The sequence below is a fragment of the Epinephelus lanceolatus genome, chromosome 3, assembly GCF_041903045.1.
Source record: "Epinephelus lanceolatus isolate andai-2023 chromosome 3, ASM4190304v1, whole genome shotgun sequence".
In the NCBI taxonomy this organism is placed as follows: Eukaryota; Metazoa; Chordata; class Actinopteri; order Perciformes; family Serranidae; genus Epinephelus; species Epinephelus lanceolatus.
The window spans coordinates 31,474,279-31,487,247 of record NC_135736.1 but is presented as its reverse complement, the minus strand read 5'-3'; the positions used below and the strand labels follow the sequence as shown (position 1 = coordinate 31,487,247).

General features: G+C 39.0%; 1 protein-coding gene across 2 annotated transcripts; it reads left to right on the top strand.

Annotated features, from left to right (window-relative positions):
• Positions 1-5,941: 5,941 nt before the first annotated feature.
• LOC117255836 (uncharacterized) lies at positions 5,942-11,832 on the top strand. Of its 2 annotated transcripts, XM_033625045.2 has the most exons (12): positions 5,948-6,130; positions 6,383-6,437; positions 6,692-6,739; positions 7,024-7,077; positions 7,172-7,198; positions 7,309-7,350; positions 8,678-8,725; positions 9,052-9,105; positions 9,228-9,254; positions 10,832-10,873; positions 10,973-11,032; positions 11,133-11,832. In XM_033625045.2, exons 2-12 carry the CDS (start codon positions 6,384-6,386, stop codon positions 11,589-11,591), a joined length of 915 nt encoding a protein of 304 aa, XP_033480936.1. In that variant the 5' UTR covers positions 5,948-6,130; position 6,383; the 3' UTR covers positions 11,592-11,832. The 2 variants fall into 2 exon arrangements, with proteins under 2 accessions (XP_033480938.1, XP_033480936.1); XM_033625047.2 differs by lacking the exon at positions 8,678-8,725 and having other exon boundaries at positions 5,942-6,130.
• The last annotated feature ends 1,137 nt before the right edge of the window (positions 11,833-12,969 follow it).

Genomic DNA, 12,969 nt, shown 5'->3' with positions numbered 1-12,969 from the left:
AAACGGAGCGGTCAGAGCATTAGGGGCGATATCTTTTCCAATTACCCTGGACAATGTAAGAAAAATTTCAAACCAAAATCTTTTCAATGAGGGGCAGCTCCAAAACATGTGTATGTAACTTGCAGTGGCCTGTTGGCATCGGTTACACAAAGGAGACACTGTATCAAACATTTTTGCAAGCCGAGCTTTGGTGTAGTGAGCTTGGTGTAAGATCCAGCATTGCATAAAGCTGTGTCTAGCACAAATTGAAGACTTATGCACTCTCCTCAAGATTTCCACCCACTCCCCATCTATGATTGTCACTCCTAAATCTGTCTCCCAGACCGTTTTCAGAGTAGCAGAGGAGCCCAGATGAAGGTCATAAATATTGGAGTATATTAACGAGATCGCCCCCCTCAATGAGGCAAGAGGTCTCAGGAACACATCAGTTTGAAGGATTGGGTAGAGCTGGGAATTCTGGGAATGCGGTACAGTTTGAAGGTACCTAAAAAATTGTCCCTTAGGGAGTGAAAATTTATCAACTAATTGTTGAAAAGATGCAAAAATGGAGTCAACATACATGTCTCTTATGGTTTTTATGTCCAGCCTAGCCCATACAGCAAAGGTATTGTCCAGTAAAGACAGAGGGAAGGCGTGATTAGCTGACAAAGGAGCCCCGACAGAGAATATATGCAGGCCAAAATTGAGCTCAAGTTTTAAGAATTTTATCATTTATTGACTCTGTTTTGGGGACACATGCACAGAGTGAGGAAGAAAGTTAAAAAACAATCTGACGGTCTATACAAATCCAGGTTTGTTATTTAGAATACACTTGTAAAACATAGATACATGACAAATTCAAACATATGATGATATTTGACTTAGAATAGAACTAGAGTGTAATGAAATATTACGTTTTCTGTATTCAGCTTTGCTCCTGATAACCTAGAGCAAAAGTTTTGTTTCAACATTGGGGGGAACACATATAGTGGCGTAGGGTAGTTGCGACGGGCCCCAGTGCATGCTTTTATGATGGGCCCTGTAGTGCAAGCAATCATGCACATATGATCTCGTCCCTGAACACATATGTAACCTGGGGTTTGGGGTCCTCCCCCAGGAAATTTTGAGCTTCAAAAACTTAACTTCCTGCATCCTGGTGAATTGTTTATGCACCAGTTTTTGTCTTTTCTGCATCAAATGTCTTCAATTTTGTAAAAATAAAACTACAACTTTTTATGTTTTCATTGGGATGAAAAATGCACATTTTGTAAATAAGTGAATGTCCCTGGTGCCCCAGGTTTAAAATCTACGCCTAAGGCTCTACCTACATTTAATTAAATGTCCAGGTCTCATGTTGAATTGATTTTTTTTTGTTTTGCTTTTCTTCTTTTGTCTTATTAAATATTGGAACAACTGTATCATGTGTAGGTTGCTTATGACAGAATAAAACCAAACCATACTCATGTGAAACTTGTCACATGAAGCACAGTTTTAGGACGGAGCTAATACATACTTTTGGCCACTAGATGTCACTCTGCCACAGGCCTGTGCTGCTCGGGCCACTAAGTGTTATTCAAACATTTTTGAAATGATGAGTGACATAACATTAACATTAACAACAAGACAAATATCTGTCACCATTTTATTTCAAATATTTTTATCCATTGCTCATGACAGCAGAAAGAGTTGAAGATATATTTTAGTTCACTTTTGCAAGATTTGTCTTTTTATCAAAGTGTTTTTATTGTAATGCACTCCTTCTCATTTGACGTTGCAGATTCGCCATAAGAGCCATTCAGTGTCTGCTCTGGAGCTTTTAAACATATCAGGTAATGTTCATCAGCAGCTGTAATGGAAATGTAGATGTTAGAAATTTACATTTTATTCTGAGCACTTACAGTTATGTGATAACTGGGCAGACTCTATCTGCTTATGATACATGTGACATGACTGAAGTCAGAGGCATATGACAGACATGGTATATAATATTCATCTATTTTTTCATTGGTTTATAATCATTTGAACATAAGAATAGTTGTGTTTTCATTACCTCAGAATAAGCAGTTTATATACAGAGCAGGTCCTCTTCCACTGAGTTTGCCATGTTTCTTCAGTAGCCCTGAACAGACAAACTAAAAACTGGCCTTATTATTATAGCCATATGCGTTTTTGTGTAGGACACCGTAGTTCTCTTACATGCTTGGCACGCTTTAAATCAAGTTTAACCTGGCTGCAAACCGCAACCTCACCACTAGAGGCCATTAAATCCCACACACTGGACATTTCAGGTGATGTTGTCAGTCGCTGTGAACACTGTAACTGAGCTTCGTAAAATTCAAGTAAAATTCTCCACAGTTAGTGGTGGAAGAAGTGCTCAGATCTTTTAGTAAACGTACCAATACAACAGGGTAGGAATACTCTGTTACTAGTAAATGTCCTGCATTCTAAATTTTACTTAATTAAAGTAGAGAAGTATTTGAAGCAAAAAGTACTCATTATGCAGAATAACCCATCTCAATATAATATTACATAACTGGATTTTTAACTATTGATACATTCAGCATCACTTCAGTGTTACAGCTGGTAAAGGTTAGGCTAATCTTAACTATATTTCATACTGCTGAGCCTCTTAATCTATAATAATGAATCAGAATTTATCTGTTAATTATATTTTTTGCATTAATCCTGTAAATCTGCAAAGCAGCTCCTAGCTAAAGCTATTTAGGGTAGTGGGGTGCAAAGTACAATATTTACCCTTGAAATGTGATGGAGCAGAAGCAGCATGAAAATGAAAACAGTCATGTAAATAACTTTGAAATTGGAGGCAAGTACTAGAGTTATTTTCAGTTATGCTGTCCCTGAATTGCCACTGTCCTGCAGGCTTCTGTTCCTCCTTGATTAGTTAATGATTCATTATTGGCTCAGCTGCTGCTCATTAAACACCAGGGAGCAACAAAAACCTGCATCACTCTGGCTGTTGAGGATCAGATTTGAGTCTACTGCTCTATTACTAGTCTGTCTTGTTGTAAAATTGCATATCACATTAAGCAAATCAATAACCTTGATGCATCAGATGTCTGGCTGACATGTTGGATACATCATAAAAACGTATGTAACCTCAGGGCAGACACTGTTGACTGCCGGTCTGTGAGCCACAACATGCATCAATCGTCCTCTCCACTCTCTGGTAGCTGTGGTTTTGGCAAACAGCTCCAGACTGGTGAACATCCAGTCTAATTACATGTTTCTTTTGCACGGTTGAAATCCAGAGTGAGGTTAAACAAGGAATCTGTAATCTTATTTTAGGCCTGACCATATATGGGTATCCAGGAAGCAATTATGAGCCTCAGGGAGGAAACATAGAAGTCTTTATTTAGGTGTCCATACTGTACATGTCCTACTTCCAAGAACACGTCTCGTTTCCAACAACATCACTTAACACTGAGGACAACAGGTTGCATAATCTCTTTAAACGGATATCCGCATATGTACGCAGAATCTGTGGGCGACAGGACAAGAGTTTGATATCGGAAGTGTTCTGGTTTTCATTTGTAATCTGTTTGTAGTCTGAGTAGTATTGACGAATCATGTTTAAATGGCACGTAAACAGTCCGTGTTGTAAGGTATTGGACGAAGTGTAATTTCCGAACCCATCAGCTATCACCTGATAACAACTTAGCTTCATATTAGCTTTCAAAAAATTATCTGCATTCATATGCGGATGTGTGTTTATAGCAACCCAACTGCCAGAAAAAAATGTTTGTATCATACATTTCTGCAAATCACAGGTACGTTACATTTGTAAACGACTTTGTGGCAGATACACTGAAATCTTACATTTGTGGTAAAGGTGTGGTTAAGTTTAGGCACAAAACACTTGGTTATGGTTAGGAAAATATCATGTTTTGGCTTAAAACACCCACATTTGGTGACAGATATGCACTGGAAAAGCAAAAGGCATCGGTCGCTGAAAAACACCCAGGCTTTGTGGCTCAAACAGTGCTGGGAAACACCACCGCGTGCTGCTAAAAACACCCAGGTGCTGTGAAAAAAAACATTCAGGTTCATTGCCAAAAACGTAGGCGGAAAAGCCGCCAAAAACCAAGCAGTCTCAAATAGTCGTCTGCAGCTTGGCAGCCGTCTCACGTAGGTGTCACACCATCCACCATTCCCTCCACCTTACAGTGACAAAGTCAGCTCATGTACTATGTCACTTTAGAAGTGTGGATATACTACAGATGAGACATACAGATGTAATGTAGGAATGGTTTGAAGAATATTTTCTTGTGGTGACTGGGCTGCTTTACAGAGATTAGCCAAAATGATCGGTGCATGGATGAGGGAGTCTACATTGACAATCGGATCAGCCCAAAATATTGGCCCCTGTCCACAGAGGCTTATCACTGTCATGAGATACACAACATGGTTTGGATTTATTTTAATAAAATGTCTATTAGTGCAGGGGTGGGCAACCTGCAGCTCCAGAGCCCCATGTGGCTCTTTAGCCCCTCTCCAGTGGCTTCCTGTGGCTTTGACAGAAAATTATATGAAACTGAATAACTCTCATACAGTCTATCCATCCATCCATCCATCCATCCATCCATTTTCGTAACCGTTTATCCTCTTGAGGATCGCTGGGGGGCTGGAGCCTATTCCAGCTGACACTGGGTGAGAGGCAGGGTACACCCTGGACAGGTCACCAGACTATCACAGGGCTGACACATAGAGACAGACAACCATTCACACTCACATTCACACCTACGGACAATTTAGAGTCACCAATTAACCTGCATGTCTTTGGACTGTGGGAGGAAGCTGGAGTACCTGGAGAAAACCCACGCTAACACGGGGAGAACATGCAAACTTCGCACAGAAGGTCCCTCCTGGGATCAAAGTAGGAACCCTCTTGCTGTGAGGCGACAGTGCTAAACACCACACCACCGTGCCGCCTACAGTCTATACAGTGATTTTAAAAAATGTTCTAACATTTCGTCAACTAAAATGTGCATCATATGTCTGTGGCCTAGTGCCTTTCCCCCCGAAAACATCACTAGTGATGGCTACAGTTGTCTTGAGTCCTTCTAGCTAGGCTAGCTGTGGATTCCAAATCCAAAAAGGGAAAAGTCTCAGGGGAAAAAAGAGAATTTAATAGTGCATAGACATATATTTTTGCTTTTATTAGCAATGCTGCAAAGTTAAAGTACCAAATAATCAAAAATAGCCCACTGAAGAATAGCCACATTGTGCTAAACATATCAATAAATGATCATTTAGACATATCAGTAATGCTGATAGGCTGAATTCAACTTAAAAGGCTGTGTTACCTTTATAATGGGGCTCAAATATGTTTTGTGGCTTTAGATATATATATATTTTTTCTATTTTTGGCCAAAAATGGCTCTTTTGATAATAATTGTATCAGTGTTTTTGTCTTAATGTGCGTATATGACTGGAATTATTCGTGAAGTTTGAGCCTCCTTATTAAAAAATGTAATTTCCTCCTTTTTTTAAAAAGTATTTTCAATCTACCTTTGATCAAGGCAGGCCTCTCACCTGCTTCTTGTAATTAATTATTAGACAACAATAAAATCTATATAAATATATTAAAAAAAATAATCAAACTAGTGGTTGACGAGACAGCACAGAAAAAAACATCCACCTCACCGGAAACAAGCATGATCCCGTCTAGCCGTCCTTTCCTCTCTGAGTGGGTGAGCTTGTTTTCTCAACAGGCCACAAATCCTATGGTTTAGTAGGCTAAACTATATTTCACTGAGGACGTGAGAGAGGGTGGAGGACACGAAGTGACTGAATGAACCCAACTGTGTGTGAGTGCGTGTGCATGTGTTTGTGGTGTGTGTGGTGTGAGCATTATCGTGCCAGTGTGTGTGTTTGTTTTGAGCTCGCTCTCCAGAAACAAATCCACCTTCGCATGTCCACAGTTGAAAGACGGCCGGAAGGAAGTGATGCAACTGTTGTAATTAAGGTTTGCTTATATACAGTTGTTCCTACAGCATATCCACACATCGTGCTCTCGCTGCCTCAACCACCAGCTTCCATACGTGGCTCAGGACAGTTTGCTGCTACATCCACTGAGCAAGGAACACTGACAGCATTTCTCACACCAGCTGTGAATCCAACAGACAATAAGGTAACTGATCATATATTGATTTTGTGACATATTTTTCTTGCATTATTCCAAACTTTCATTGCTGTCATGAGCATTTAAGTTGTATTGTTAGTTTCTGTCAACTTTTTCTTTACATGTTTAGCAGTTTAAAGCAACTATCTATATGTTTTAGATTACTGATTATGTCAAATTTTCCTTGAGGGACGAGGTATTTTCAATTGAATTTAATCAAATTTGCAACAATATTAATCACATACTGCACGTCTGTTACAGAATGAAGGGCACCATAATCATGTTTTGCCTCATTGGAGCAGTTCTTGCCAATCCAGTAAGTATGAAACAGGAAATAAAACAATTGTGTTTCATTTAATTAACAATTAACTTATAATTAAGGTTTTCAATTTAATCTTTTAGCAATTCAATACACATTTAGCAACATTTCAAAAATGTTTGCTTGTTTCTACTTCTTTTAATACTGTCATTGACTCTTCCAGTTGCAACCATAGGCTATAGCATGCCTGTAAATGTGAGCAATTGAATCCACCATTGTGTAAAATATGACCTGTGATTTCTTTCCGACAGATTTCATACAGCGCTGTTTTGGAATCAAATGAGCTCGACTCAAACTCGGTGAGTGCAACTAAAAGTTAAAGCTATATCTCATTTGACTCCTGGTGTCACAGCGCGGGAACTCAACACTCTGTACACATTAATCATCTGACTGCAGGCAGGTTGCGGAAAAGCTCACAATAGGTGCGGTTACTCAGAGATTCTCCAGACCTCAGACACTGTTGTTTACTTTACTGTACGTCTGGATCCAGTTGCAGCAACAGCTTGAATGTGATGATTGTTGGTGTCGCAGTTATTATGTATAATTAAACATATTGTGGTTTGTGCTCTCTTTGTTTTTCCAGACTGAAAGTTTGTCTGTTTCACAATCAGCTGAAAATGACACCTCAGAGGTTCAGGTACTGTGACATTTTCTAACGCAGATGACTTTTTGCATCCCTGTTAGCTGCTGATTTTTATCTTAATCGTTGTGTATTCTTTTGTCTGTTGCAGAGCTCTGAACAGAATAGCTCAAATCAAGTAAGTTCATTTTGCTCTGTGATCTACACAACGCAAATCATTTTCTAATTATTCTAACAGCGTACTGTGAATATGTCTAAATTCACAATATCAAATGTGTGTCTTTTCAGAGTCTGAGCTCAGAATCATCAGAATCCACATCAGAGGACAAGGTGAGTTGTATCATCACTCTCTTTCTTTCACTTCATTGTCTTCAGTAAACTACATTAAGCATGTTACTGAAGGGTTCATAACCCCAAATTCATCACATTTTAAGAGTAGTAGTAGCAGTAGAAGTACAAACTCTAATGAAAATGAAGATAATTGTAACAAAAAAGATTTGAAGTGAGAGAAAAATATAGATAAGTAAGAAAAATGTGTGTTTAGTGCAGAAAGTCCAGTCAGTATTTACATTAATAAACCTGGTAGAGTGGGGGCTGCCCAAGCTGATTGCTACCACTCTAGACAATGCAACATGCCTCATATTTTTTACAGGGCCTTGGCACATTGCACAGAGTGGATTGATTCCTCCTGCTAACAGACGCTGTATGTGAAATAGATAGACTGTGATGTAGTTATGAGGATGAATGTATTCTTAAAAGCTGAAGCATAGCCACAAATCTTTGATCCATGTTGTTCATAACTGGACTTTTAACAGCATTTAGTTTGTCTGTAGGCTACAGCACAACAAAGAAGGAGATAACAACAATAAACACAATTAAAACAGACAAAAAACATTTCACTTCATAGCCTGCTTACTTACTTGGGGAAGATGCACAAATATTAAGGAAAAATCACCAAATCAACAAAATCTGCAAGTCTACAAAATCGAGTCGGCAAATCAGTCCTTGCTCTCGGTGTGGTATGACACCATGCAGAGGACGGTACAATACAGGGTCACAGCCGGACCACAAAGAGCTGCAGCTGGTAGAACTGTCCCTCCTGGCTCCCTTACAGTCAAGATGGCAGCGAAGATAACTAAAAGTTGGGACTTACTCATCTCGTAATGCGACTAAGTTTAGTGAATCATAACAAATGGGGTATGGAATTAATTTGCAGATCCTCCGGTTCAAAATGACCAAACTTTGCATCAGTTTTTGACTCACGAAAAAGACCAAGATGTGGCCTGCAACAGACAATTTCCAGAGAACTTTCTGCCCCTACTGGCAGGTTGAGAGGAGTGAGGAGTCAGCAGTCAGTGATGGTATAAAACAGTCATTAAACAGGTTTTTCCAACAATTGTGAATCACTGCAACCACGAGAGATCCTTGAGAATAGAGTCCTAAAAAAGTGCACAAAATATTAGGCTGATTGGTCCAGTAGTTTGCGAGATTAGCTGTGGACAGATAGATACACACACTCACGTACACACAAAACCCCTTCAGGCTTACACCTAGCAAAGATAACAAAAGAAATAATGTTTGTGTGCTGCTGTGCTCTCCATTGTGGAAATAAAACACTGGATTATGTCCTAACAGTGTGTTTCTTTTCCACAAACAGACTTCAGAGGAAAGCAACAGTCAGTCAGATGAGGATGATTCTAACTCGGTGGGTGCAATCTGAAATCAGTCCTCTCCTATTTATCTCATTTGACTGCTAGTGTTACAGCGCAGGAGCTCAACACACATTACATGTTAATCATTTGACTGCAGGCAGGTTGTGTTCATCTGACAAGGTCAGCAGAAAGACTAACAATAGGTGCGGTTACTTGAAGATGCTCCAAACCTCAAGATGCATTTCCATTTCAGACACTATTGTTTACTTTACTGGATCCAGTTATAGTAGCAGTTTGAATGTGATGACTGTTTGTGTTGCAGTTATTATGTATAATTAAATATATTGTGGTTTGTGCTCTCTTTGTTTTTCTTCTCCAGACTGAAAGTTTGTCTGCTTCACAATCAGCTGAAAATGACACCTCAGAGGCTCAGGTACTGCAGACATTTGCTCCAGCAGAGAGATTATTATTATTTATCAATGCAGATGACTCTTTGCATCTCTTTTGAGTGCCGATCTTCACCTAAATGGGAATGTATTCCTTTTTCTGTTGCAGAGCTCTGAAGAAAATAGCTCAAATCAAGTAAGTTCATTTGATTTGTCAATCTTCTCATCTAATTAATCTGACATCATTCTGTAAATATGTGACCTTAAATTCATTATATTCTAAAGGTTCAGTGTGTAGGGTTTAGGGGATATCTTGGCAGAAATTAAATATGGTAAATATGTTTTCTTTAGTGTATAATGAAAATCAGAGTGGTGTTGTCATTACCGTGGAGTGAGCCGTTAATATCTGCAAACGGAGCAAGTCCTCGTCCACAAAGGTCGCTATGTTGCATCGCCATATTTCAACAGTAGCCCAAAATAGAAAAACCAAACACTGTCTCTGGATACACTTTAAACTCTAATTTGCTTGTGCAACTTACCTTTTTTTGGAAGCATCTTGCACTCAAAACTTTTAATTCAGTACAATACAGTAACATAACAGTTTTGAGTACACCAGACACAAAATAAATGCGTCACATGACCCTTATCTGGCAGGAATATGATGTCAGTTTAACATAAATTATTTTGTTGTTTGAGCATTTATATTTATGTCATAAGAACATAACAGGCATATAGTAGACATTTTACAAAGATTTTCTTATTATTTCATTGAACTATAAAAGTATATTGTGGCAAGTTTAGGTTTCTTGATTGCTAGAATAAGGCAAAGAGATTAACTCTGTATCAAGAAGTGCTGTTTATTCCACCTCAGCACAACCTCATGTAAAACACTCTAATATCCACACAGGCTGAAGGTCACTACTTAACTCATGATGCAAAATGGCTTTTACCACAACATTAACTGTAACCCATTAGAACCACTGTGAAATACATAAACGTTAATCACTGTGTAATGGGTAACGAGTGATTTAGAACACATTTAAACACAGTTTTCTTTGACTTATGCCTCAAACACGTTGTCTCACGGCATGCTAGGAAACTCCACCCATTTAGCCCCAAGACGCCTCAATATGTTAAGTGCACAATGACAGTGTTGTTTGTTGGCTTTAAACTAATTAGGCAAAATCAGCTTTATAAATTCAAGTCAAATTAACTCAAAACTCAAAAATTGTTGACTCAAATTAAAAAAAAATATATCAGGCTCACAAGGGACGCATTTTGGTGTCAAGTGAACATAAAGATTTTATGTCATTTTGACGGGGAATGTGTGTAGACTTTAAAATTTTGTGTCATGGATGGATTGGGATTTACAGCACAGGGCCATTTCCATTTTTGTGTTTTCACATCAGCCACCATAGTTAGCAGCCCCTGCGCTACGAGAGTGTCAGAAAAGCACTGATTTTTTTAAAAGTGTTTTTACTGTTTTTATGACCTAATGCTGTTGTTTTCAAGATGAAGAAACCCCTGCAAAAATGAACACTGAAAGAATGTTAGCTGGGAAGGTTTCGGCTAATTGCAATCTGCAGTCCGCACCACTAGATGTCACTAAATCCCCCTAAAGCTTACACACTGTTCCTTTAAGAGTTGTAGTAGTAGTAGTACTTGTGCCAACTCTATTGCAAAAAAATATAATTAAAGTGAAAGAAAAGATAAAGGAAATTGTGGAAATAAGATATTATTTTCTAAAACTGTATGTTTCTTTTCCACAAACAGATTTCAGAGGAGAGTAACAGTCAATCAGATGAGGATGATGTGGTAAGAACAATTAAGTCTTAAGTATTTTGCCACACCTGTATATGGCACAGCATCCATCCAGTATCTGCTTAGCTCTTATCATTCACTGTATTTCCACAGTCTGACTCCGTGGAGGAAACCAGAGATGACAGCATGGGCAGCGAGGAGAATGTTCGAAAGGTGGGATAAATATTTTGACCACACACTTAGTTTTAAACTGTCACACTTTAGCTGAGATTAAAGTTGAGTATCACGATGCTCTGCATGTTCTCTCCATCAGGGCCGAGTGTTTGCAAGCGTCATCAATGACCTGAGCACAGAGGACAACAGCAGCACAGAGGTCACAGGTCATCCAGACCACCTGACGCTGGTGGAGAACCCCACCGACAGCAGTGACACCACCAGCGACAGCACAGACACCACTGGAATTATTGGCATGAATGCCAGTAACAGCAGTGAGAGCACCAGCAGTGAAAGCAACGAGACGAGTGAGACCAGTGACAGCAGTGACGCCAGCAACAGCGCGGAGGACAGCAATGCCAGCGACAGCGCGGAGGACAGCAATGCCAGCGACAGCGCAGAGCTGGAGCAAATCAAAACCCCGGAGTGTGTGAACGGAACTCAGAGCTGTGAAAGCGAGGAGTACTTCTTCCAGGATATAGGAGACGATGCTCATCACTCAGTGGACCTTCTGATGGTGCCAGATGAGGATGAGAGGGAGTTGCATCTAAGGAGATGATGACATGCGTCTGTGTAGCTCTATGTTTCCCACTACGAACTATAATAGTATTAAATGACCTGTCTGAGGACTTCAGGATGACACATTTTGCTCTTACCCATCGCTTCTGAATGTTGATTTTGGCATTATAATGATACCTGCAGCTGATTGTTTTATTGTGTGTGTGATTATTACTGGGATGATGGTGTAACCTAAGCATCTACTTTGTTTTGAGATAAATTAAAAGAATAATAAAATCATGGTGTTGGGTACCTGTGTGTTTTTATGTAACCATTCAGACATGGTCAGTAGTGGAAAGTAACATAAGTATATTTCAGTACTTAAGCAGCCAACTGTACTTGAAAGTTTTGAGTGTTTCCAATCTCTCCATTACATGTTCGAGGGAAATACAGTGTTGGGGGAAGCTACAAAGAATAGCTTTGCAAGAAACTGTGATCCTCTTTTCTTGATTGTTGGTCGGCTGTGGGTAATAAGCAGGCTACAACACTTTGTTTCTTCCTCTTTATCTAATTTTTACCAACATGGCAAGACAGTACTAACACATCTCAACTTAAGAGTACAGCAACTTCTCTTCACTCTTAAGCACGAGGCAATCACTCTCTCGTGTATCACTCACACTTGTCCTCACAAAACAAGGGCAGGAAGGAACCAAACAGCTCATAACCAAGGGAACACAATGACTCCACTTAAACACTGCACATGAAAATACAAATGAAACAATATACAGAGTACTGTAAATGATGCTGAATTAATAATTGACCAGTAACTCAATAATGCTAAATCTATTATTACTTGAATATGAATAATGTATCCATTCATAAATAACACAGTAACTTTAGTAATAAAAATAACCCCAAAATATAATGCGTGCAGTAATTATGGTCACAGTACCAATACTTAACACTGGAAAAAGGTGAATTACAGCAAAGCTACCCTTGGGAGAAATCTAGTTTAGTTAACTAAAGCTCTCCAGTGGCTCCCCGTGGCTTCGACAAAACAAAACATAAAAAAATTACATGAAAATGGATACTTTTTTTTTTTTTTTTTAACATTTTTATTTATCATGTTTTAACATTTCATCAGATAAATGTGCATCATACATCTACCACCTGGCAGCTTTTTCTCTAAATTTTGCCACACCTCAGCAGTATTGGCTCGTCTTGAGCCTCCCATGGATTCCAAAAGTAAGTAAAAGTCTCAGAGGAAAATACAGAATTTGATAGTGAGTGGACGGATTCATTTGCTTTCACTGCCAACAATGCAAATAATCATAAATGTAGTACTGCTGAGGAGTCATCTTGTGGTAAAACATATTTTTGAATGCTCATTTAGACCTATTTTTAATGTTGCTGCTATTTTAGTCTTAATACGCAGTATT

Coding starts and splice junctions, on each gene's coding strand:
- LOC117255836 (XM_033625045.2), top strand. CDS start 6,384: ATGAAGGGCACCATAATCATGTTTTGCCTCATTGGAGCAGTTCTTGCC. Junction 7,078..7,171: donor ATGACACCTCAGAGGTTCAG/GTACTGTGACAT, acceptor TGTCTGTTGCAG/AGCTCTGAACAGAATAGCTC. Junction 7,199..7,308: donor AACAGAATAGCTCAAATCAA/GTAAGTTCATTT, acceptor GTGTCTTTTCAG/AGTCTGAGCTCAGAATCATC.